The sequence below is a fragment of the Centropristis striata genome, chromosome 22, assembly GCF_030273125.1.
Source record: "Centropristis striata isolate RG_2023a ecotype Rhode Island chromosome 22, C.striata_1.0, whole genome shotgun sequence".
NCBI classification, from domain to species: Eukaryota; Metazoa; Chordata; class Actinopteri; order Perciformes; family Serranidae; genus Centropristis; species Centropristis striata.
This window is the reverse complement of record NC_081538.1, coordinates 23,489,488-23,514,266: the sequence shown is the minus strand read 5'-3', so window position 1 is coordinate 23,514,266 and position 24,779 is coordinate 23,489,488. Positions and strand designations below refer to the sequence as shown.

Below are 24,779 nucleotides of genomic sequence, written 5' to 3'. Positions count from 1 at the left end.
ACAACCTTGAACCAGAGGAGACAAACGCTTCTGGTACCAAAGTGTTGTCAAGTTGCAGACAGAATCCGTATTCATATTACCCCCCAAATAATAAGCAGCGTGCATAGAGAATGTATTAATTAACTTACTCACACAGCAAAGCCAAATTACCTGAAATAATCAGATGCATCAATAACAAGTCACTGTTCAGACCAAACAATCATGCAGAAAACATCTTATTAAGGTTTGTTTATTCCTGTTTTATTCATGTTTATGAGACGTGAGATGTGCTGCATGTCAATGCTGTGCTCAGTGTAAAGGGTCTTAAAGTTGGGCACACTGTGCAATGCAAAAAAAGTTTTTGTTTTGCTCCACCTCATACTGTACGACTAAACTTTCTGCATTGTAAAGTCAAACATCACGATTTTTGTGCTCACACTGTGCAGTCCAATTATTAAGCCACAAGTTGAGTTCATTTGCCAGCAGATGAATAATAAAACTCAGAATATTTAAATTTATTTCCAGTTTGATTTAATTTGTCAAGTAACCTGGAGCACTTTTACTTTGAAAATTGTTCGAGTGAGAGTGAGAAAAGGCCCTGTAACCCTGCAGGAGAATTTATTATATAATAGGCATATTTTTATTTAATTAAATTCACAAGAAAAGTTACAATTGAATTAATAATAATGAATATATTAGAGTCAGAATCAGCACTTTGGCTGGACTTTTAAAAAATTGGAAATTGGAATCCGCCAAGAAAACGTGTTGCATTTATCACATGATGGAGGCTGTTTGCAGTTTCCCACTTTCTATTAGTGCTAATGTGCTGTATGATTAAGATTTAGCTGGGTACTTAAGTGAATGTCATGATGATAACCAACTGTGAAAAACAGTTTCTGCACCGCTGCCAAACACTCAGTTCAATACATTAGAAACATTATATTCTTTCACCAAATGCATCCTGCAAACTGAAACTTATTTTTATTGTCAGAGGCATCTGTAAAGACTAAAATAGAGAGCTGCAGTCTGTCTCCTGACACCTGAGTCAAACATGGCAACAAAGTAAAACAGAAGTCCACATAAACTGGAGTTGTTGACCATATATGGTCGTATTCAGCGTGCAGAGCCAGATATTAAAACCACACATTTACAGCTCTAGAAGTGTGCAACTCAGGTTTTATTGCACATTTTCTGGTATTTCTGGTTGTTTGCAGTGCTGCTGTCAGTGTGAGATATTGAGCTGTGCCTACAGGGACGTACCTCATAGAGAACAGTGCTGTTGCCGTGCAGCAGAGGACCGTAGCAGATATATGAGTGGCCGACAACCCAGCCCAGGTCTGACGCCGCCCACCACACCTGCAACAGGTTAGAAACAAGATCAAATATGTAAAGATACTCTGGCATAAATCAACACAGTGAATAAGCATTAAGTGAATATTGTATTCAGGGTTCCAACACATTTCAAGACTTTACTATTACTTTTAAATGAAGTCATTATAAAATTTCTATTACTGAGTGAGTCCAATTCTGGAAAACAATAAGCTCAGGCTTTCATTAAGAAAATATAGATTTATCACAAATTCTTTCAAGCTTTTGCTACATTTATTCTTACTGCACTGTTAAAAAGATATATATATATATATATATATACATATATACACATACATACATACATATACTATATATATATATACTATAATAAATATAATAGAACAGCAAAATGACTTTCTATATCTGCTGACATAATGTAATCCCTTGTAATATATATATATATATATAGATATATATATATATATATATATTACAAGGGATTACATTATGTCGGCAGATATATATATATATATATATATATATTACAAGGGATTACATTATGTCAGCAGATATAGAAAGTCATTTTGCTGTTCTATTATATTTATTATAGTATTATAGAATGTTATGCAGATTACCATAACAATTAAATCTATTACACACAACAAATATTCCATGACTTTTTTCCAGGTTTTCCTTGACCCTGGGAACTATTATAACTATTTTTAACAGTCTGTAAAAGTAAAAAATGTAAGGAAAGAGTATAATATAATTTTAATAATATTTTAAAAATTTTTACAATAGTTCCCAGGGTTATGGAAAACCTGGAAACGTCCTGGAAAAAAAAATTGCGAATGCTTGAAAGAATTTGGAAGAATTTTATTTTATTTTTTTCAAATGGAAGTCTGAGCTTAAGGCAACATTCTTGTTCTTGCTGTATTATTTTCCAGAATTGGACTCACTCAGTAATAGAAATTTCATTATGGATCCTTGAAAAATCAAAGTCTTGGAATTTTGTTGATGAATATTTATTTATTTGCAATACTGTCTCTACTTTACTTAATTTTATTTACATTAGCATATTAGCTATAAATGTTTAACTTGCACTATTTCATGTCTTATATTCAGATTTTGCTTTTATTTGTGGGATTTTCTTTATTTATAAATATTTAATACAGACTGTTGCAAGGTGCCGGAGGCCAACTACTGCTCTCTACAACTGTTGCACGAATCATAAAAGAATATAAATAAATCAGTGGAGAGAATTCTATCAATACAGTTTTATTGTCTTTTTTTTGCACCTTCAAAATGCTTAAAATGCAACACCTGCTATACTTGAAGGCCCTTCAAATAAAATCAAAAAGCTTATTTCATATAAATTATGAAATAAAAATTGAAAACCCTGTACCACTTGTTGAGTTATAATAAATATTACATGCTGATCAAAAGCACAGAGCAATCTATATCTCTGCTAACTGCTAACGTGCTCTTTATTCTCTACCAGCTCCAGCTCAGAAAAAGGATCCTTTATTGCCTTACATCTCCAGGACTGAGTCCATAAATATTTGACATGGTCCATTTCAGCATCACAGCGTAGCCTGCAGTGTCTCGCACAACACCCTGGGGGACAAGATAAGAAAAACATCAGACTGGTGACAGGTATTGCACGAGGCAAAGAGGCAGGCGTTTAATATCAATCTAAACACAGCCGCTGAGCCCTGCTGCAGGGACGGAGACTCGCTTTTTTTTCGAGTGACTGCTTCTCAATCCGACTCCAATTTCTGCCTTTTATTAGTTAATAGTGCTGTATAAATATTTTGGAGCCAAATAGTGTGTCCTCAAGTCCTCCAATTATAGAGATTTTCTCAAACTTATAGCCTCCCTAAAGCAATAACCGAGTAAGTCATAGTAAATCACAGAGGAAAAAATAAAAATCGCAGGCAATAACGGCACCATTAAGCCGAGGAAGTAGCCAGCAGGTGGATATTTTATATCGTCTGTTGGTCAAAGACAAAATGATGCTATTTGAAAGGAGCTTTTTTTTTTGTTTTTTTTCTTCCCCCATTTGAGAGTGCCTGCAGGCGATTCCTCCTGCATGAGCTCCGGCTCCTGCTGTGGAAATGCTCCGTCTTATTTATGTCACGGTGATGGTGTTTAGATTGGACCTGGATTGTTTTGCAAGAGTCAGAGAGCAGATGCGTCACACAGGAGCTCAACACGGAGCTGACAGCATCGAGACAAACAGGGCTAAACGGAAAAATCCTATAACTCATTCTCATGTAAACATTCGTTCTCACACCAGGAGACATCCTGTGCAAACATCAATATGGATCTCCTGTTGACACTTAAACAGCTTGTTAACATCTCTGTCCACTTGGAGGAGGGAAAAAATGCACTCTGCGTATTTTAAGATCAATCCGAAGCATTTGATCGAGTTTCTGACGATATTTTGTTCGTTGCACTCAAACAGCTAACCAAATTGATCAAAAAATGCAAGGACAGAATGAGACAGAACACGGGGAGAAATTACATGAAAAACATCACTATGAAGTGTAGTGGAAGCAAGTCATCTGATGTCAAAATCATGGCAGAGAAGAGATGAGAAGTTTTGTTTTGAAACATAATTTTGAACTCAGCCATGTTGGTTTTGAAAAAGCTGACTCTTCAGAATCAAGGTTATTATAGTTAACGAAAACTAACGAAATAACGAAAACTAGAATTGAAAAAACATTACGTTAGCTGAAATAAAAATAAAAACTAGAGTTTAAAAAAAAAACGGTAACTAACTGAAACTGTATTGTGAGGTTCCAAAACTAACTCAAATTATAGTAAAAATGTCCTTAGTTTTCGTTTTTGTCAACTTTTTTCATTCATAATTCAGTGTTTCTATTTGAACATGCAACACATGGTAAATATGTTTACTGAGACTGGGATGTCTACACTCCAACCAAAATTCAAAACACCTGGATCTGTAAGAGTTAATAACCTTATTGGGGCTGCGATGAATAAACCAAAGGAAATAAAGGCAAAATGTATTATGAACTCTTTGAATCTGGCACCCAACACATAGCCCATTACAAAAAAACTAAAACTAACACTAAAACTAATAAAAACTAAACTAAAACTAAGCATTTTCAAAAAATAAAAACTAAACTAAAACTAGAAAACTCAATCTAAAAACTAACTAAAACTAACTGAATTTGAAAACAAAAATTCACAACGAAATTAAAACTAAAACTAATGAAAAATCCAAAACTATTATAACCTTGTTCAGAATGAAACCGATCACTTTGGTCACGACTATAACATGATAATAAACATAAATGTCCCGGGTGACATATATTACAGCTTAGTGATGTTTAGTTATGTCAGCAGCTAAGGAAAGTACTTTGCTGTTCTATTATATTTATTATAGCATTATAGAATGTTTTCCATGGGAGATTACTAAAACAATTAATTCCACAAGAAATTCCAGGATTTTTCCAGGTTTTTCATGACCGTGGGAACTATTATAACTATTTTAAACCAACTGCTTATAGTCAGACGGCTTAGCTAAATGAAGGGGACACGCCAGACAAAAGAACCACATTTTTTCCACATGCTCTCTATCACTATCGGTTTCAATTTTTGGTAGGAGCCACTTTATCAAGATTGTGGATCAGACATGGCAGCCATATAAAGTCTATGAGAACCAATACATCTTCCAAGCCACTCAGAAGGTCAATCTTGGTGTCAAAATCTACATTTTCTGGGTCAATGAATCATTTAAAACTATTGAGAATATCACTAGATGATTATTTGATCAAATAGATATGTTCATTTTCATCCAGACTGGTAGGTCTTCAAGTGCTGCAGCAGGGAATCATGAGTTGAAAATGTTTGGAATCTATGGTCACGGGAGAGTGAGGATTAGCTGCCATGTACACTGCTATCAAGGGAAAGCTTTAATCTCATGTCAGATCTTGTATATACATTTTCCCAACAGAAAATTTACATTTTGACACCAAGATTGACATTCTAAGTGGCTTGGGAGATATATTTGTTCTCATAGACTTTATATGGCTGCCATCTCCCATCCACAATCTTGATGAAGTGGCTCCTACCAAAAATTGAAACCTATAGTGATAGAGAGCATGTGGAAAACATTTGACTATATCTGTGTGTATATAATGTATTTATTACTTCCCATATGTGTATACATGTTCTACATTCCTGTTTACAGTTAACAAAATATTTCAACATTGGAGCACAATGGTTGCAATGTTTTCATATTTAGATTTAGACACACCATGCTTTGGAGCAGTGGGCAGCACATTTCGGGAGCTGTGTGGGCGGGCTCAGTGTTTGGGTTTGACCTGTTCGTCGTGGGATTCAAACCGGTGACCCTCTGGTTACAAGGCCGTTTCCTAACCTCCAGGCCATGGACTGATTTTATTCACTGACATTCATTCTTATTCAGTGATGCTCTAGAAAGGACTTTTATTTAACTCACTGTCAAATCAATCAAAATCAATCAAAATTACTTTATTCATCCCCCAGGAGAAATTCAGTTAGTCTGGTAACTCTGGAAGAATGAGACAGCCTGATGGCTGAAGGAGCGAAGGATCTTTTGAATCTCTCCGTCATGCAACAGGGAGAGAGGAGCCGTCCACTGCTGTGTTTTTGGTCCATAAAGGTTTTGTGTGGCGGATGATCCGGGTACTCAGTTTCAATTTATTTCAAATTTAGAGGTCCTCAAATCTGGAATCCAATAAATAAGTCATCATCTTCCTTATATCTTTAAAAACACTTCTGTCTTTTGTATATTTGTGTCTATTTGATGTTATTTTTCTCTGTTCTTAATGACTTGTTGAAATAAAGGGGAGTCTGTTCTGTTCTTTCCTCTCCAGCACAATTAATGACTTTTTACTGTGTCACATTTTGATCCTTAACCTTTGTGCAAGCTAAACTGAACTAAACATGACGTCTATAACTTAACACTTTGATGCACAACATGGGTCTAAAGTGACCCGACAGAGTTTTTATGTTCTATCTATTTGCAATAAATTAACATTAATTATTAACATGAATTAATGGATGATTAACATTATCCATTAATTCATCATTCAATATTCCAGGTTTTCCTCAATTAGTTTGTTTTAGATCATCAGACATCCTAATTTTATGTTTTCTTTTATTCATTTTTTAATTAAATCCCTTTTTGTGTCACTACTCTTCTAATGCACAACATGGGTCAAAAATGACCCATATCCATTTTTTTAGCTAAGTAGCTTGTTAAGCTAACTACTTAGCTAACTTCTTAGCTAACTTCTTGGCTAAGTAGTTAGCTTAGCAAGCTACTTAGCCAAGTAGTAAGCTATGTAATAACACAAACACTTTTTCTTCATAAAAGTATGAGAGGCAAAATGGAAATAATGATCTGTTGTTATCAAAAACAAGATATTTAAAGAATACTTGGAATATCAATCATAAAATAAGTTGATATCAAAAGATAGAGCACAGAAACACACAGCAGCATTAAATAACATGGGAAATGAATGAGGGTCATTTTTGACCCATATTGTGCATCAAAGGGTTAATCAGGTATTGATTTTCCTCCTGCAGCTGATCTCAACCCTGTAATACCTTAACGTACCTTCGGTGTCCCAGTGGTCCCTGACGTATAGAGGACGTAGAGCGGGTGGTTGGAGGGAACAGGAACACAGTCGTGCGGCCGAGCGGTGGCCATCTCTTCGTCCCAGTCCAGACTCAACTCTGGACTCATTGAGACTGTTTCCTAAGATACAAAGAAAGGTATAAAATATATGCTAATTTTTATTCTCATAAAATGTCTTTAGAAGGAAACTGTTTAAAGACACAATATCCAATTTCCTGCCATTAGCGGTCTCTCAATCAAAACAATAACAAAAGACAGAGTTTGGTGATGTTGTGAAGAAGTGTGGGAAGAATTCCTTCAGTGTTCATTATCTGAAGATGTCGACTCCTCATGAAAACAAACAGGCACCGTGTTGAAAACCATTAGAAACACTGAATAAAGCAGTTTCATGGTAAAAATCATTTTTTTCCCGATGACATTTGGTCATTTCTCTTAAAATTTCACTGACAAAAATCTCACATCCTGCTGAAACATAAGCTGTGTTTCCATTAAAGTCGAAGCAAATTTTTAATTGTCTCAAAAAAGAAACTGAAATATGGACTTTTCCATCAACTGGTTTAGAGCAAATAAAGAACGCTGCAGTAAAGTACTTTGGTCAGAAGATGGCAGTGTAATGTGTTGCTGTAGGCTAATCCGTCAGTAAACAATAGAAGAAGAAGAAGAGAAAAAAACAACAAAAAAGAGGTTGCTAGCCACCCACGAGAGAAAATGGAGAGAAGTCTTCAGGAATTGGATTCAATTTGGCACCTTATAATTGTTCTTTCATTAGTCATGTGAGTTAAATGTACACGTTTCCATCTTCCGTTTAGTGCAATAATTATTTTTTCTAAAAAGACAAAAACAACATCAAGCGAGCATAAAAACTTTTTAGCAGATTTTTAGGTTTCCATCATGCTTTTTTTTCAAAATGCATAAATAAAAAGTATAAAAAGTAGTTGATAGAAACTTGACTGTCGCTAAAAATGACTAAAAACTGGTTAAAAAGTCAATTTATGACCGCTTCTGGCAAACAAACCACAATGCTGACTCATAATGAAACAGACCATTACCTTCATAAAAAATAATGGATTCTCAGGGTCTGAAAATTGTTTTAAATTTTTTGGGGATAATTTAAATACACATCGTACAAAAAATATAATAAAGGTCAAGTTCCTTTAGACATTTTATTGCAGGAAAGTTACATATGCTTTGCTTTGAAGCTGCAAATTGCAATAATTCTGTATATATCTGGTATACAAGATGAGTTATTGATCAGTTCTTTTCATTCAGGTGTTGGGATTTGGGTTTTCAATAACTTATTTATTTTTTGGTTTGGGGTAAAATACACAAACTCAGCCCTACTTCCTTGCTTTATAAGAGGCTGGGAGGCATACATTCTAACTTCAAGTGGAATAAATATATTATACATTTCATTTCCTGCAAATGTTTCTGTTCTAACTCCCATTAGTCATTATAATCTCTTGTAGTCACCATCAGAGGTCAGAATAATGCCCCTTACATCTCCAGTTGCTGACATCTGTGTCAGATACTTTAATTTCATTAACATTTAAATCATCCCAGGAGGCTGAAGAAAAAAGAAGAAAGAAAAAGAAAAGTCCCATCCTCTTCTTTCTCACAGAAGGAGCTCGAGACCAAGACGTCATTCAATATCACACAGACTCTGGAGGCTGAGGACAGACAGCCCTCGTCACCTCCAGCTGTCTGAAATGCATCCTTTTTTACTCACTTTACTCAAAGCCAAGCCAACTTGGCTGATTTAACAGAGCTTTCATGCTGGAAGCCGTGTTCACAGAGCCGCTGCTCACTGAATGCAGTAATTGATAAAGCAGCCGCGGCCGCCTTCAAAGTGCTGCTTCATGTGACTTTAAGGGGATGAGTTTCCGGTGAATTTCCAGTCCAAACCATTTCTCTGCATTCACTAATAATGGACCCATGCCCATCGTGTAGTCCTTCCAAAAAAAAAAAAAAAGATGCAACAGTGAAAGCCCTGAGAGGCAAGTGAAGAAAAAGATTTTTGTGATCCACTTTTTTATCTGATCTAAATTGTTTAATGTCCTGGCTTTATGACTTAAAGTTCATATTGCGTTTCTGTCGACTGTGCAACTCGTTTCCTCCTGGGTCAAATGTCATTTGATTGTTTATAAAGCATAAATGATCAACCACTTCTGTGTTACACCTTCTTAGTAAGGTTATAATAGTTTTGGATTTTTATTTAGTTTTAGTTTTAATTTCGTTGTCAATTTTTTTTTTTTCAAATTCAGTTAGTTTTAATTCGTTTTTAGAGTGAGTTTGCTAGTTTTAATTAGTTTTAATTTTTTCGAAAATGCATAGTTTTAGTTTAGTTTTTTATTAGTTTTAGTTTTTTTTGTAATGGGGTATTTGTTGGGAGCCAGATTCAAAAAGGTCCCAATAAATTTTGCCTTTATTTCCTTTGGTTTATCCATCTCAGCCCCAATAAGTTTATTAAGTCATAAAACCAGATAGATGAAATAGATTAGTAGTATGAAAAAAGATGACAAAGACAAAAACTCAGGACATTTTCACTATAATTTTAGTTAGTTTTGTAACCACAAAATACAGTTTCAGTTAGTTATCATTTTTTTAAAAACTCTCATTTTTATTTCAGTTAACGAAAATGTTTTTTCAATTCTAGTTTTCGTTAATTCGTTAACTATAACCTTGCTTCTTAGTCATATTGATTCCAAGTTTTACACTTCTTTTTTAAAAAACATAACCATGTAATTTTGTGACAATAAGATGAAAGACATCCAAATGTCAGCTATATAAGACATTTGATTCAAGATTTCCTTTATTGTCATTGTATTAAAAAATATACAAAGAAATGCAGGTAATAAATAGTCTAAAAAGATAATAAATAGTTTAAAGGTAAAAGATAAAGTGGCAATGGATGCAAATTGTGTGTTATTATCCATTTAAGGTATGTGTTGCTGTGGGAAAGAGACTGTTCTTTAGTTTGTTTGTCCGTGATTTGTGTGACCTATAGCGTTTTCCTGAAGACAGGAGGGCAAACAGGTGGTGGAAGGTAAAGAACTGGTGGGTTTTGTTTTTTTTTATGCCAGGATCCTTTTTCCATATTTTTTCATCTATGACAGTGTTTCCTTAATGTTTTACAATCTCTCCCAATACCCCTTCAGACCTTCACCGTCCAGCTACTTACTGCCCATGCAACAACCCAGCAAACATTAGCCATGTTTCCATTAAAGCTGAAGCAAATCTTTTTTGGGAGTTTCCATCAACTGGTTTAAGAGCGAATCAACAAAGCTGCAGTAACGTACTTTGGTCAGAAGATGGCAGTGTAATGTATTGCTGTAGAAGAAGTAGAGATTGCACTTGACTGAAAAAAACAACGAAAAAAGAGGTTGCCAATAGGAAAACTTTGGCCACCCAGGAGAGAAAATTGAGAGAAATTTTCAGGAACAAGATTCAATTGGGCAACTTATAACTAATTCACAAAAATCGTTTCAATCTCCTGTATAACGCATTAAATATTTTTCGTTTCATATATTTTCAATCAAAATATTCAATATCAAATATTTCTTTTGCCCTCATGTCTTTGCATTGCCCCGATGTCAGTTTGGGAACCAACGACCTATGAAAACAGACATAATTTTTCGAAAGATGCGTAAAACAAAAAAATTTTACAAGTTTTAGCATTCAAAGTCTTGTCTTTACTCTGTATTAAATTATTGCATCCTATTATTATTATTACGTATTTCACACCATCCATCTTTTTTTGAATCAGGGCTGTATACAAATGAGATAAAATAAATTGTGCACTGAATTTATACATAAAACAGAGTCAGAAAGTTGTACTGATTAAAAAAATGTTAGAGACATGGAGACCATAAAAAATAAAGAATGACTGCAACACTGTGGAACCAACTTGAAGAATATTTCTATTTTCTAAGCCTCAGATTTTTTTTTGTTTTATGCTTGTGCAAAGGTGAATTAATACTTCAGCTTGCTGTCACCACATTATGCATAATTATGTGCAGTATAATCATCTTGCACAGCTCAGTTTGCTACCAAACTGGATCTGTTCCAGGCCATTTATAACAGGCAGCAACCTTCGTCCCTCAGCTGCAAACACACTGCACACGTCATTTAATCTTCTGATACGGTCACGGGATTTGATAGTCTTACTATACATACACATTCTCACACTTTAAACACTTTTAGTTCAATAATTAAATTGTTTCTTTAGTTAAGAACTGCAATAAGAAGCCTTGGGGACACTTGTTTCCAGGTTTGCATATGGCTGCCACATTTCAGATACATTTACATGCTGTCACACAGCCAGAAGCTTTAGAAACGACAGCACCATTGACGAATTAAGCTTTATGATGCTTTGTGCTTACCATGTTAGGCCTGTTGTAGATGAGGACTTTGGAGGGCCTGTGAGAGCTCAGCTCCAAGGCCTTCTTCACCAGAGGGATGTACTCCACTCTCCTGCCAGGCTCGATGCCAAACGAGGCCGTAACCATCAGCTTGGGCTGAGAAACACAGAGATGAGGTGAGAATTGCGGTGCGTTGAAATGTCAAGAAGCACTTCCAGCCTCATGTTTCTGTAGCTTTATTAGAAACAGAATCTGCTGCTCCCATCACATCTGCCTTGATTGTTTGTGTGGCTGCATTTTTAACAGGGCATTAGTGGTGTGAGTCAGACGCCTGTGGCAGCACTCCAGTGTCGAGTCAAATTCAGTTCACATCAGCCTCATTAACATGCTTGTGATAATGATTCCATAAAAAAGAAATAAGAGGCTTATATAACGAAGCTGAGGTGTTCCTACAGGGTCAGTTATATTTTCTTGGAACTTTTTAGAAGTTTGAGGCACCAAGTGTGTCTTAAAAGTGTCTTAAAGCTGTATTCTTTTTAGTGGCCTGCAGGGGGCGACTACACTGGTTGCAAAAAGAACTCCAGTTGATTTATGATTGCAATAAACACTCTCATCATGAGTTTACGGTCTCAATCTTTAGTTTCAAGTCTTTCTCAATACAGCATGATGTTCATTTTGCAAATTATGGCCCCTTTTGTTTTCTATTTTGTTAGCATCGCCTAAGATAACTGTGATTGGTTTTTTTAAAAAAAAGAAAAAGAAAGTGTTTTTCCCCTCATCCCAGAATGATAATAGGTGCAGTCAGACCTCTCTCCAGCTCTGACACAGCACTGTGGAGATAGGTCTTCTGCAGAACAGACAATAACGCAAGGTATGCTTTTGGGCGTATCACTAACAATGTGTTTTCATCTTTTAACTCACACATTATTGTTATATTTCTGTCACCTGAAAGTGTCTCATTCAAGGTGAAGTTGTACTGAACGACACTACAAGACTTCAGCTTTTTTTGTACTTGCCATAGCGGATAAATTAGCTCCATCTCCTAGTCCAAATATGGATACTTCTGGCTCCAAAAAACCCAAAAGGTAAATGGCCAAAATGCTGTTTTACAACTTATGGGTGAGCCAGACACTATTTTAGTGGTTACAACTCTGAAAGAAAGGGCTCGTAAATGGAGTAGCATCTTCCTGCAGTGCTTGAAGATGAAATTTGAGGAGTACCTTCCTGGGATCCTATTTATTCGCAAGACTGCCCGTCATTTCTAGGTGATGTCACAACTGATGCTAACCCTTTCCCGTACTTTAACCATGACAACATAAAGAGTAGGTGTCTCGAAAACTAGTGTTCTAGAAAGGCGTAAGGTGCTATATGTAGAAGCTGTTGTGAAGGGCTCGGGTCCTGGAGCTGCTAAATTGGACACATTCAGTCGCAATTTCAAGCATTTTGCGATATGATGAGTATTGCAATACAATTTATTGCCATTTAACTGCATTTTGTGCCCACAAAATTAAATTCAATCAAGAATTGTTTTGTCAAATAAGAGAAAATTCTCAGTGTGTTCATCTCACTTCAGTCTTTTTATTTCTCCACAATGAGAGTCAAACCCACAGACTGACCAACAAAGTATTCAGTCAAACTGAGTTCAACTGATATCAGACATGTATGGACGACAACAACTGCAGCATTGTATAAAACTTTCAAAAACTTTAAGCTTCACTGCTCTCAATGTTTTTGAATGAAACATAAAAAAAAGCCTAACTTTGCAGCAATATCCTGCCATACTTGGTGCCTGTAGATTCCTTAGATCTTTTAGTTTCATATGATACCCGTATCTCCAGTATATTCCTAAAAGTGAGCCCGCTACGGAACGTCGGAACACTAAATATCGATACTTGCCGGCCATGAATCGATGTAATATTGCCACGCAAAATATTGTGATACTATGCAATTTTCAGGATCTTTCAGTAACTTCCCTCTGCTCTGTTTTTGCTTGTTTTGTTTTGCTGCTGAATTGAATTTCTATTACTATGAAAGGAGTGTCCTTGATCATACTGTATGCCGTTCCTATTAACTGTTTGTCTGAAAATTACTGAGTGAATAAGACTTCAACATTAGTGTCCCTTGGAGTGAACATCAACAATAAGAGTTTAAACACTGGATCAAAAAAATACGTAATAATATTGTATTTCTTCAGATTTATGTCGCTGTAAACACATCCGTCAGCAGAGATCATCATCCTCACAAACATTCCCTGTCAAAATGTCAGATTGGTCCATTAAATCTCCCGCTGCACTGTTGGAAAATCTCAGTGCAGATGGCACTGACATCATTCTTCAGTGCATGATTGTGAAGAGAAAAAGAAAAGGCAAGCCGAGTGTTTTCCACTGTGAATGATTCATTCTGAGCTTACAGAAACAAAGATGCCTCAGGCACCTCTGTCTTTCAGTGTTTCGGGATATTGTGCAGAGTGAGTGTTGGGAGATTAGAAAATTGTTATTTGCAGCCAGGTTACTGCCCTGCTTCATGTGCACATAAAAAGAACAATGAGCCATCACATCAGCCTGTCCTTACTTTATAATGAGGGGTTATGGTTCTGAAATGTGACATTAAATTAATATAGCTCGTGTCTTCATGGCTCATGAAAAGATAAATCTCAACCACAAGGTGAATAACAACATCTTCTAACCTTGGCGTGATCGATGCGGACAGAAAGCTCTTTGGAAGCGAAGCCGCCAAAGATGAGGCTGTGCGGGGCGCCGATCCGTGCACAGGCCAACATGGTGAACATGGCCTGAGGCACCATGGGCATGTAGATGACTACCAGATCTCCTTTCTGGACCCCGTTCTTTACCAGGACTCCTGCTAACCTGGACACCTGGATCAGGACACAGAGCAGATGATGCAGGTCTGAATATCAACATGCATCCTGGCTGAAGTCACAATGCACAGCCACAGTTTGGAGAAGCAGGCAGGAGTACCAGCACCGAAGCTAAGCAATGTACAGCTGTGGACAGTATATTGCTTAAGGTACACTGTATTTAGTAAATAAACCACTTTAACTTGCCATCAGACAGCTTTGATCAATTTAACATGGGGAAAATCAAAGCTGTTCTATGTTGTCTTTAAAGCCACCAGACTCCATTGACAAAAACAGCAATTTTACCTCACAGCACACTGGAGTTGCTGGTCGACCCCTGGCTTGGAGATTTGCTTTGTTTGTGTTTCTGTGTCACTTTGGGGAATCTGAATTAATCCTTTAAAACACCAGAGTCACACAATAACACACACAAATTAACTGATCAAGGCAGCAGTAGATCAGCAACTCCCATGTTCCATGATGTAAAATGACTGTTTTTGTCAATGGAGTCTGGTGGCTTTGGAGAGATAAACAGATAATGAAATGATCCTAAATATAATGTACAATTGAACTGGTGTTGATTCTTTTGTAGAAGGACCAAGTATGGATACTTACCAAATGCAATCCACTTTAAAAAAAATGTTCAAGTCAATTACAAACTCAAAATCTAATCAAAATGTTAGAGACATGGAGACCAGAAAAAAAGAAGAATGACTGCAACACTGTGGAACCAATTTTAAGAATATTTCTATTTTCTTAGCCTCAGATTTTTTTTTTACGCATGTGTACTTCAGCTTGCCGTTACAATATTAATGCATAATTATGTGCAGTACAATCATCCTGCACAGCCCATCTGATCAAATATATTCAAATTAAATGTTGAGTATTTTTGCTCTGCAGGGCAAAGATCAGTAAAAAGCACATTTTGATTATATTACATCCAATTGTCTCCTCCATCCTGCCCATCATGCTTCATGCATGTTGGTTAAATCCAGTAGTCATGGCTGAAAAACTTGACCAAATGCCTCAGTTTAAGGCTGAAAAATGTTTCCACAATTCCAGTGCTGAAAATTCAACCAAAGATTACTTGAATGCTTCCCAATTCTCATTTTTTAACCACACATCCTGGCAGTCTAGACCAGGCAAATACAAGCTGACTCCTCCAGCTCTTCATGCAGTTTAGCTCTGTGACTTCTGCCTGGAATAATACCATTTACCTGGTCCTGAAGTTCCCTGAAAGTGATGATCTGTTTAGTTCCAGTCACAGGGCTGTCATAAATGATGGCGGGCTGATCTCCGCGGCCACTCTCTACGTGCCGGTCCACAGCGTTGTAGCACATGTTTAACTTCCCTCCAACAAACCTAACAGAGTAAATCAAACAACATATATATTCTGTAGGTTTCTATAAACATACAATCAAAATATACCATAAGCCAACATCTCTATCAACACATCTCTATAAATAAGCCATCCTGGAACGTGTATTTTTGGCTCGGTTCCTTCCTTTTGACTTAAAATTGGAACACAACATGATGAAAACCACTTGAACATGTGCAGCTGCCTTTGCCAGCAGTACACAAATCAATGGGCTTGATAAAGCGACAGTTTCAATTCATTCTGGTGATGTGCATATGGATAAAGAGCAGCGAGCAGGTTGAGCAGATGGTGTTTTGGAAGCCAGAGAGACACACAGGTAGCCGTGTCCTTCATTTTCACAGGAAAGCATCAGATTCAGGCAGCACAAGCTAGACGGTATTATTGACAACCCAACCCACCAAATACACAAGAAAACAAAATCTTATTTTCAGTTTCACTGCTGCCTCAGTGTAGGTGTATGTGGGCTGTCATGCATTTTAATAATGTTTGCTTGTTAAGTTTTACAGCTTAAAAAATAACTTTTATTCATCGAGTAAACAGCTACAGCTGGACAATAATTCAATACAATAATTTATAGTCTTTCACTGGCATCATATCGTTATTAAAAACAAATATTGAGATATTGTGATACAAAATTACATTGTCTATTTTGATACTAACAAGCACTAGGGCTGCGATACAAACATTATAGAAAAATATATACGATGCGCATTTTTATATTGTTCAGGTGATATATATTTTCATATCGCCCAGCCCTAGTGCTTGTTAGTATCAAATTAGACAATGGAATTATAGCCCAGCCCTAGCTGTAAGAGTATGCAAAGCCAAACAAAGATGGCTGCACACTGGTGTGATGGGATGTTGGGTTGGGCAATGTCCATCAAATTGTATAATCACAATGTTATATTGTTGTTCTTTATATACTTTCTTTTATACTTTAATATGTTTGAATGTTTGATATGAATTACTATTTTTATCTTTTGCACATTTGAGCCCATTCACAGCCCATATTCACCTCCTGAGGCTACTTCTCCTCCCTATTAGTGATGTGCAGGTCAGAGTTATTTAATATGAACTGACCCGAACCGTTATGAGAGCAAATCAGAAAAAAATTGGTTTAATCAACCCTAGATCCCAAACCACAAACCGCCAACTTTGTGCATTATACCAGCAAAATTTCCTTCATTGAGGTTTGAGTCAGGAGGCTTTTAACCACAGTGTTTTCCTCAGGGGATCGATGGCTGTCCGCCACCGGCAATGGATGATGTCAATCGGCCCGACCCTAATGGCATCATATATTCTGATACTCCCCGAGCATTTGTGTCTCCTGATGTAAACTAATATTGTAAGTGATTTGTGCGGGCCATCTCTGCTGTTCAAATTGCAAAAGAATGAAGGGAAATGGATGTTTTACAAACATTTTGAAGTGTAAAAATCTGTTCTGCCTCTGTGGAGATATCAGTGTCTAAAGTCAGAAAACTGTCCACAAACCGGTTGTAATGAGTAGGCTGTTGGTGGTATAAAGATATTGACCCAGGAATTTCAAACTTTGACCAAGTAAAAACATTTCAGAGAGCATCAAAACATTTGAAAGCTCTCCATGAAGTGAAATTTTAAGGAGGATATTGAGCTGGAGAACACAGATCTGCTTCTTGAATGATCACAACTTATTTTGTGACACTTACAACCAAAATGTACTTTTGTCACTTCTTTAACCATTACTTTAGATTTATAATTAACATTTTTTCTTTTACCACAAAAGAGTGAAAGAGAAATGTAATTGCCAACTAAAAATGAATGAATGAATGTATGAATTAAATCTACCGAATTAAATGTTTTTGTGCAGCAGATGGAATATTTTGATTCCAGTCTGATTCATCTGGAAAGACACAACCTTTATTTGTTCCCAATCGTTTTAAATGTTTTTTGTTGTTGCAAAATAACAGGTTATCTAGCATTTCAGTTTAATTAATCAACTAAACAAGAGTCTAAAATGTTACACACAAATGCTCCTGGGGCTGGAATAAGTGAGACTAAGACTCCACATGGGCCTCTTTAACTCTTACCATGGCTGTCATAGGAAATTCTGGTGATTATGAGAGAAGTCATGACTAAGATGTTCACAGAGCTTAATGTCGAGATGTGATTCAGCTCTCAAGCTCATAAACTTTCGAGGATTTCACGGTCAATGGGACACTGGGAGTGCTAAACTTTCCATGGAGTTATTTACGCAGACACACGTGTCTTGGCATGTAAGAGAGCTGCACTAAACGTGTTTTCTTGCAACTTCGAAACCTACCAGTTTGGAAACACTGGATCCTCAACGTGCAAAGTTTGACTCCACGGCTCAAACCAGTTAATATCCTGCCCCATCTCAGCCCAGAAAGTCTCTGGGTTGTCCCTCGCCGAGGCGAAGGCTCGGCTGTACGCGGAGTCGGATGCATAGTTCCTGCAGCACTGCGGGGCGACATACTTGTTGATGTCTGCAGATGCTAGTGGCCACCCAGCTGGTCCTCTTGTTACGCCACGTTGTTTCTGCTGCGCTGCAGAAACAGTCCACAGTTTCCTCTCGAGTGTCCTTTTGCGCTGCGCAGAGACGCAGTGATTCAGGCGCAGCAAGTGCTTGATTTGGAAGTGCATTGCGGCAATTTTTAAAAACTTTCACGCGTTTCTTCCGGAGTTCCCTGCAGGTGTCTCTAGTTTACTCCGTGCAACGTCATGCAGAGGCCGCGTAAAGGGAGAAAAGCCTCCTTCAAAGTCCTTACAATCCCTTCAAGGAATGCGAACTATGAACTGGATGTGGTTGATGCAGGAGGAGCTTTGGGCGACAGGCCAACGTGTTACACAACACAGCCAGTCTTTGTGCATGCAGCGTTATAAACCGTGCAAAATATATGATGTGAAAAATGCTTTTTGCATTTTTATTTTGGTTGTTTGGGGTTTTAAATCCCACATAATCTCCAAGACAATTTAGCCATTCAAGCTTGTGGCTTTTCTTTTATCATGCAAAACAAGAAGAAATCATTGCTATTTACTTGTGAGCTGTTTCAAGCTCATTTCCATCACAAATCTTTGTTTGCAGGCTGCAGCATTAAACTCAGAGGGTCCCCAGGGTGGCATCCATAACCCCTTCTCCTGTTAGGAATGCAAATACCGCAGCTTTTAAACTGATCAGCATTTAGGGGGTTTGTTTGTGGATCTTTATGGACATACATAATTGGTCTTGTTGTATGGAGTCGAATTATACCCGATGTCTTGTTGTTAAGCTGAGTCACTTGTTCTGGTCTCATCACAACAGCAGCTTGTGCAATCCTGTCACGCCACACGAGCAGCAGCAGCAGCTCTCCTCTCAGATGGTGTTACGTACATCTCTTTCGTCACTGCCGTCATCCAAGCTGCTGGTAAATACCCATAATCCAGCTGACCACCCCCCCAGGCATGACCCCTGCACTGGTGCCCCTGGTTGAGTAACTCATCCATCTGATATTTCAGCTCATCTGTTTCTGTTTACACATGAAAAGCAGAGTTTTCAGTTCTGAAGGCAGCGTGCACTTTTCAGGAAAACCTTTTGTGTTTCCTTGCAGCTACCGGGCTCATTACGCTTCTCATCAAATCTGTGAATTTAAATAAAACTACAAAACCAGCGTGGAACTTTCTTTATTTGGCCCAAGTGACAAAATACATCATTCATAAACACACTTATTATATACCCTTTTTCCTGACATTAAATTGTGCAATTTTTCCAAATTGATGATAAAAAGTCAACTCATTTTCATGGCTGATTAATCTCTCTGTTTATTTTTTCAGTTAATCAATTAGTTCGTTGGTCCATATAATGTCAGAAATCAGAAAAATCACAAAACAACTACAAAGAGATACAAGAAGACATAAAAGGAATCAAAACAACTACAACGAGATACAAAAAGACATAAAACGACACAAAACAACCACAAGGAGATACAAAAAGACATAAAAGGACACAACACAACCACAAAGAGACACAAAACTACAAAGTGATGCATAATGACTACAAAGAGAAACAAGACATTCACAACGAGATGTAAAACAGCTGCAAAGATATACACTGACAAGGATTATAAAACAAGGCAAAACAACCACAAAGGGATACAAAAAGACATAAAAGGACACAAAACAACCACAAAGAGATACAAAAAGACATAAAAGGACACAAAAGAACCACAAAGAGATACAAAAAGACATAAAAGGACACAAAACAACCACAAAGAAATACAAAAAGACATAAAACGACACAAAACAACCACAAAGAGATACAAAAAGACATAAAACGACACAAAACAACTACAAAGAGATACAAAAAGACATAAAAGGACACAAAACAACTACAAAGAGATACAAAAAGACAAAAAACGACAAAACACAACTACAAAGAGACACAAAACTACAAAGTGATCCATAATGACTACAAAGAGAAACAAGACATTCATAACGAGATTTAAAACAGCTGCAAAGATATACACTGACAAGGATTATAAAACAAGGCAAAACAACCACAAAGAGATACAAAACGACATAAAAGGACACAAAACAACTACAAAGAGATACAAAACGACATAAAAGGACACAAAACAACCACAAAGAGATACAAAAAGACATAAAAGGACACAAAACAACCACAAAGAGATACAAAAAGACATAAAACAACACAAAACAAAGAGATACAAAATTAGATATGCATGACTATAAAGGGGCAAAACAACATCAAAAACAGATTAAACAAGCATAAAGTCCGTGTCCCCTGCTGTTGTAGGGGAGCTGTCGGGGCCTGTTGTACATCATGCCCGGGGGCCCATTATCTCATAATGTATTCATGTCTGACTGTAATCAAACTCTGACAGGGAATGGATGCCTCCCTTCTCCTCTCATGCTGTAATTTCTCCGGCCAAAAGGTCTCGCTAAATCACTGCTCCCGCGGGCGCTGCCATAACTCTTTTTTTAACAGTGCAGATGCTATTGGCAGAATACATATCATTCTTATGCTCTCTGGCACCGGACGTGCACAGAGAGAACACTAGCTAATGGCTGCTCGCAAAGGCCAATCAGACCTAAACCGGAGTCCAAGATGGCTCATTACAGCCCCCTCCATCTTGCCCTCTTCTCTGATTTTATGTAATGAGTGTGAGTCTTTGTAAAGCTGAAATCAGTCGGCTGCCCTTCAGAAACAGTTAGCGGCAAATTACCAGAGTTTATCTACAAATGATTAATCTCAGAGCAGCGTGTTTTTTACCCGCAGAGTGTCTGAATATGGATTTATAACAGAATTAGTTTGAAGATAATGATTGCCATTTTACACTTTGAATGGGGTTTTTTCGACGCAGCAGTCAGCGGGATGGCTTGCCAATGATTTCAGTCAACATCATTTATAGTTTAGAATAACTGATACATCATTACAGTTTATTACAGCTGAGTGAATTTGCCTTATAGTGAATCTACATAATACGAAGCACACTTTATCACTTCATTCTGTTGATGTAAGTCTGGGTAAGAGCCATTATTTTTGTGGATTTTTCCCATTATTTCTGCCAGTCACAGCAGGAGAAAACAGATTCTTTTAAGCTTCTGACATGTCTAAGAGGGGCTGTGGCTCAATATATATAGATGTCTTAATATTTTTTTACCGTACAACTAAAATGCCAAATAAACAGTGGCAGAGCATCAATGAATTTCCTCATTTCATGCTGCGTAATAATGTGACAAGAGGGACAATAAACTCCTAATGGCTTTCTTCTCAAATGAAATGAGCTGGCAGATGCAACAAAGTGAACCACTGTGCACTGTCATTACTTTTATGTCATGTATTTTTTTATTTCCTTGTGACAGAGTGAATGGGTGCTGTCTCCCTGAAGGGGGCGTCAGCAGCCTAATGGTTAGAGGGAAGTTGTGTTAGAGGTTAAGATCCCATGACAAATGCAGAACATGTGGAAATCTGTGTCATAAACAAGACTTTAAACATCTAAGTTGCTCCATTTGCAGATAATAAAAGTTTTTAAAAAATTTTTTTATTGAAATAATTTTTTTTTCTGGAGGAAAGTTAAATAATCATGAATACAAATATTTTATTATTATTGTATAATATTTAAAGCCAATAAAGATTATCTGAATCTTAATTTTCTAAAACATAATAATAATAATAATAATAATAATAATAATAAATAAATGCTGCAAAGTAGCACAAAACAACATGAAATGGGAAATAAAAAATGTGCTCTGTAAAAAATGTTTTATTTGCTTTACCTGTCAGTGTATCAGTAACTAGTAACTAATTATTTGAATTGCTAAGTATTTATTTTATTTTATTGATTTTGTTTTATTCTATTTTATCATATCTTATTTAATATTTATTTATTTATTTATCTATTAAGTTAATGTAGTTTTATTTAATCATATTTCATTTAATTTACTGATTTACTTGTTTTTCTTTTGGCCAATTGTCCATTATTTTCTGTAATGATGTTGTGATATTATTGTATAATAATAATAATAATCATCATCATCATCATATTATTATTATTATTATTATTATTATTATTATTATTATTATTATTATTATTATTATTATTATGAACGTCCGTAACTATAGCGGACAGGCTTCAGAAGTGAGAGAATATCATCATGGAGTTACTTCCTTTAGTTGTTCCTGTTAAGAAAACTGTAGATTTGTTGTGTCAACTTGCCTTGTTAAAAAATAAATTTCTAAGATGCCAGTATAGCACCTTCATGTTTACATGGTGATCTGCTTTCATCGTCTGTCAGCAGCTGCTTCATGGAGCTTGGTAATAAACACAGAGCAGCTGTGGGGAAGCAGCCTGTCACATCATGCAGAAAAATCTAAACACAAACTATTACATAAATACTTTGATTTCTTAAGATTTTATCAGGTTGACAGGAAATTTTCATCTATTTTTACCTGGCATGGCATGCTTTATAGATCACAGTCAATGCTGCAGAGATTAAAGTCAAAGGGCATCAAACGTTCCTCTCCAGGCTCTTACAGAGGTCTGCTGAACCATGAATTCCACTTGATCTTAACGGTTTCTTAGCATAGGTGATGCTCTAAACACTATATAAGGGCAGGAGTGATGACACAGAAAAAAGTCTGTAAGAAGAATCCAAAGCACTATCTTTTCCCAAACCCAACCATTTAGTTTTTGGCCTCAACCTAACTAAGTAGTTGTGGAGCTTAAACTTAACCAAACTGCGACCGTTGTGTCATCAGAATCAGAATCAGAAATACTTTATTGATCCTCAGGGAGAAATTGCTTTGTTACAGTTGCTTCTGAATAAGAAATAGAAACAGTAATAAGTAAGTCTGTAAATTAGAGATTAAAAAAGTGTGTTAAAATACAAATGCAACAAGTCTTAAGTAAATAGAGATATGTACAGATAGAAATAAAATAGAAATACTCAATATAAATATAATTTTAAGTAAATAGAGTTATGTAGATCTACTTGGACTTTGTCACTCCTTTGTTCCCTTCATAATTACCATCATTTTTTAAATGTCTGTTTTTGTATTGATTGAAATAAGATATAACCTCTTAAGTTTGAACTTGATAGAGATATGTACAAGTAGAAATAAAATAGAAATATTAAATTTAGCAATACATTTAAAGTAAAAAAGACATGTAGATATGTAGATCTCCTTGGACTTTGTCGCTCTTTATACTCACTTGACATCACCTGGCTTTCTCTTTGTTTCCTTCATAATAACTATTACAACCAAAGGTGAATGACTAACAGCAAACAGACGTTTTTTGGGGTGAAGACGGTCTGGTAAAAACACAACTTGGTGTTTTTGTATTAATTGAATAAATGACATATAACATGTTAGTTTTTTAGTTTTAGAGTTGCTGGTTTGCAGATTTCACTAACAAAGACACTGTACACTGTAAACAATTGTCTCGTAAATTAAAATTAAAATTAACAATAAAATACTGGCAGCTGGGTTGCCAGCATTCTACTGTTAATTTTACAGTTCCTCTACTGTTATCTACTTTACAGTATGGTACTGTGATAAAACCACATACTGAATTACAGTAAAATCCTGCATTTCATTGATTTTTACAGTAGACTAAAACACATTATAGTGCTGAAGCTAGTAGCAATATTGTTGCTGTATACAATGCAGTCATTTTTTATAAATCGAGCATATTACTGAAAGCCAATTACTACAAATTAAGCGCTGTATTCACTGTAACCTCAGTAATTTGAATATACCATATACTGAATGAGTTAGTTAAGTAAAATACAGCCATTAAAATGTGCACAAGAAGAGACTTAGAAAATATCATATATATATATATATCATATATCATATATTTTATGGGAAATGACAAGCTACCTAGAAATATTGCCCAGAATGCATTGTTTTATACAGTATTATACCTTTTTAATGGAAAACAGTATGTTACTGTCACAATTTGGCTGTTTTCTTACACCAATCTATTACAGTGTATATTTATGGGAGTTCAGAAAAGATTGATACAAGTTGAGGATGGAGAGCTGAGATGATGTAGGACAGGTATGGGTGAAAGGATGAGGGTCAAAGGGGGACGGAAAGATGAAGCCATGAAGGGATGTCGGGAGAAATGTGGTTCATGGATGGATAGATGGTAGAGAGTGACGACAATCGGGTGTTGGCTAAAGACAGAAGGGAACCAGAGGAGTCAAGGATCTGAGTAGAAACACTGTCTCTTTGTGCAGTGATATGGATCGTGCCCCCAGTGGTTCCTGCAAACAGAGAGAGAGAGAATGGAGGGGTAAAATAGAAAAGATTGGAGGGAAGGATTGTGAAAAGAGAGTCAGAAGGAAAGGCAATGAAGTAGCCCACTGTTTTGCAGAAGTGGGATGTGTTTTGGTGCGCGGTCTTTGCTCTTGAACAGTTTTATAAAACTAGATTTTGTTAGCTTTGTATGGAGCTAGGTTAGCTGTTTTTCACTCTTAATGCTAAGCAGAGCCGGTCCAAGGCGTAAGCAAACTAAGTGACTGCGTAGGGCCCCGTGGCCACTAGGGGGCCCCCAAGAGAAAATAAGAAAAAATATATGTATAATATATGTATATTTTCCTTTATATTTTGCATGTATGACTGATGATTTCTATATGATCTCTGAATATGATATGATATGAAGTGCGGTGGCCCTGAAGTGCAAAGCACACCAGCAATTCACACAACACTCAATGATTTATTTGCACTTTATTGTTGTT

General features: G+C 36.4%; 1 protein-coding gene across 1 annotated transcript in view; it reads right to left on the bottom strand.

Annotated features, from left to right (window-relative positions):
• The window catches only part of acss3 (acyl-CoA synthetase short chain family member 3), an 81,490-nt gene extending 62,357 nt beyond the window's left edge, over positions 1-19,133 (bottom strand). The window contains exons 1-8 of the mRNA XM_059326396.1: positions 19,125-19,133; positions 17,836-18,194; positions 15,376-15,520; positions 13,988-14,176; positions 11,323-11,457; positions 6,923-7,063; positions 2,827-2,907; positions 1,240-1,335 (exon numbers count right to left, since the gene is read on the bottom strand). Of these exons, the coding sequence (XP_059182379.1) occupies positions 1,240-1,335; positions 2,827-2,907; positions 6,923-7,063; positions 11,323-11,457; positions 13,988-14,176; positions 15,376-15,520; positions 17,836-18,194; positions 19,125-19,133 (1,155 nt within the window). The remainder of the gene's footprint in view (positions 1-1,239; positions 1,336-2,826; positions 2,908-6,922; positions 7,064-11,322; positions 11,458-13,987; positions 14,177-15,375; positions 15,521-17,835; positions 18,195-19,124) is intronic.
• Between the last annotated feature and the right edge of the window lie 5,646 nt (positions 19,134-24,779).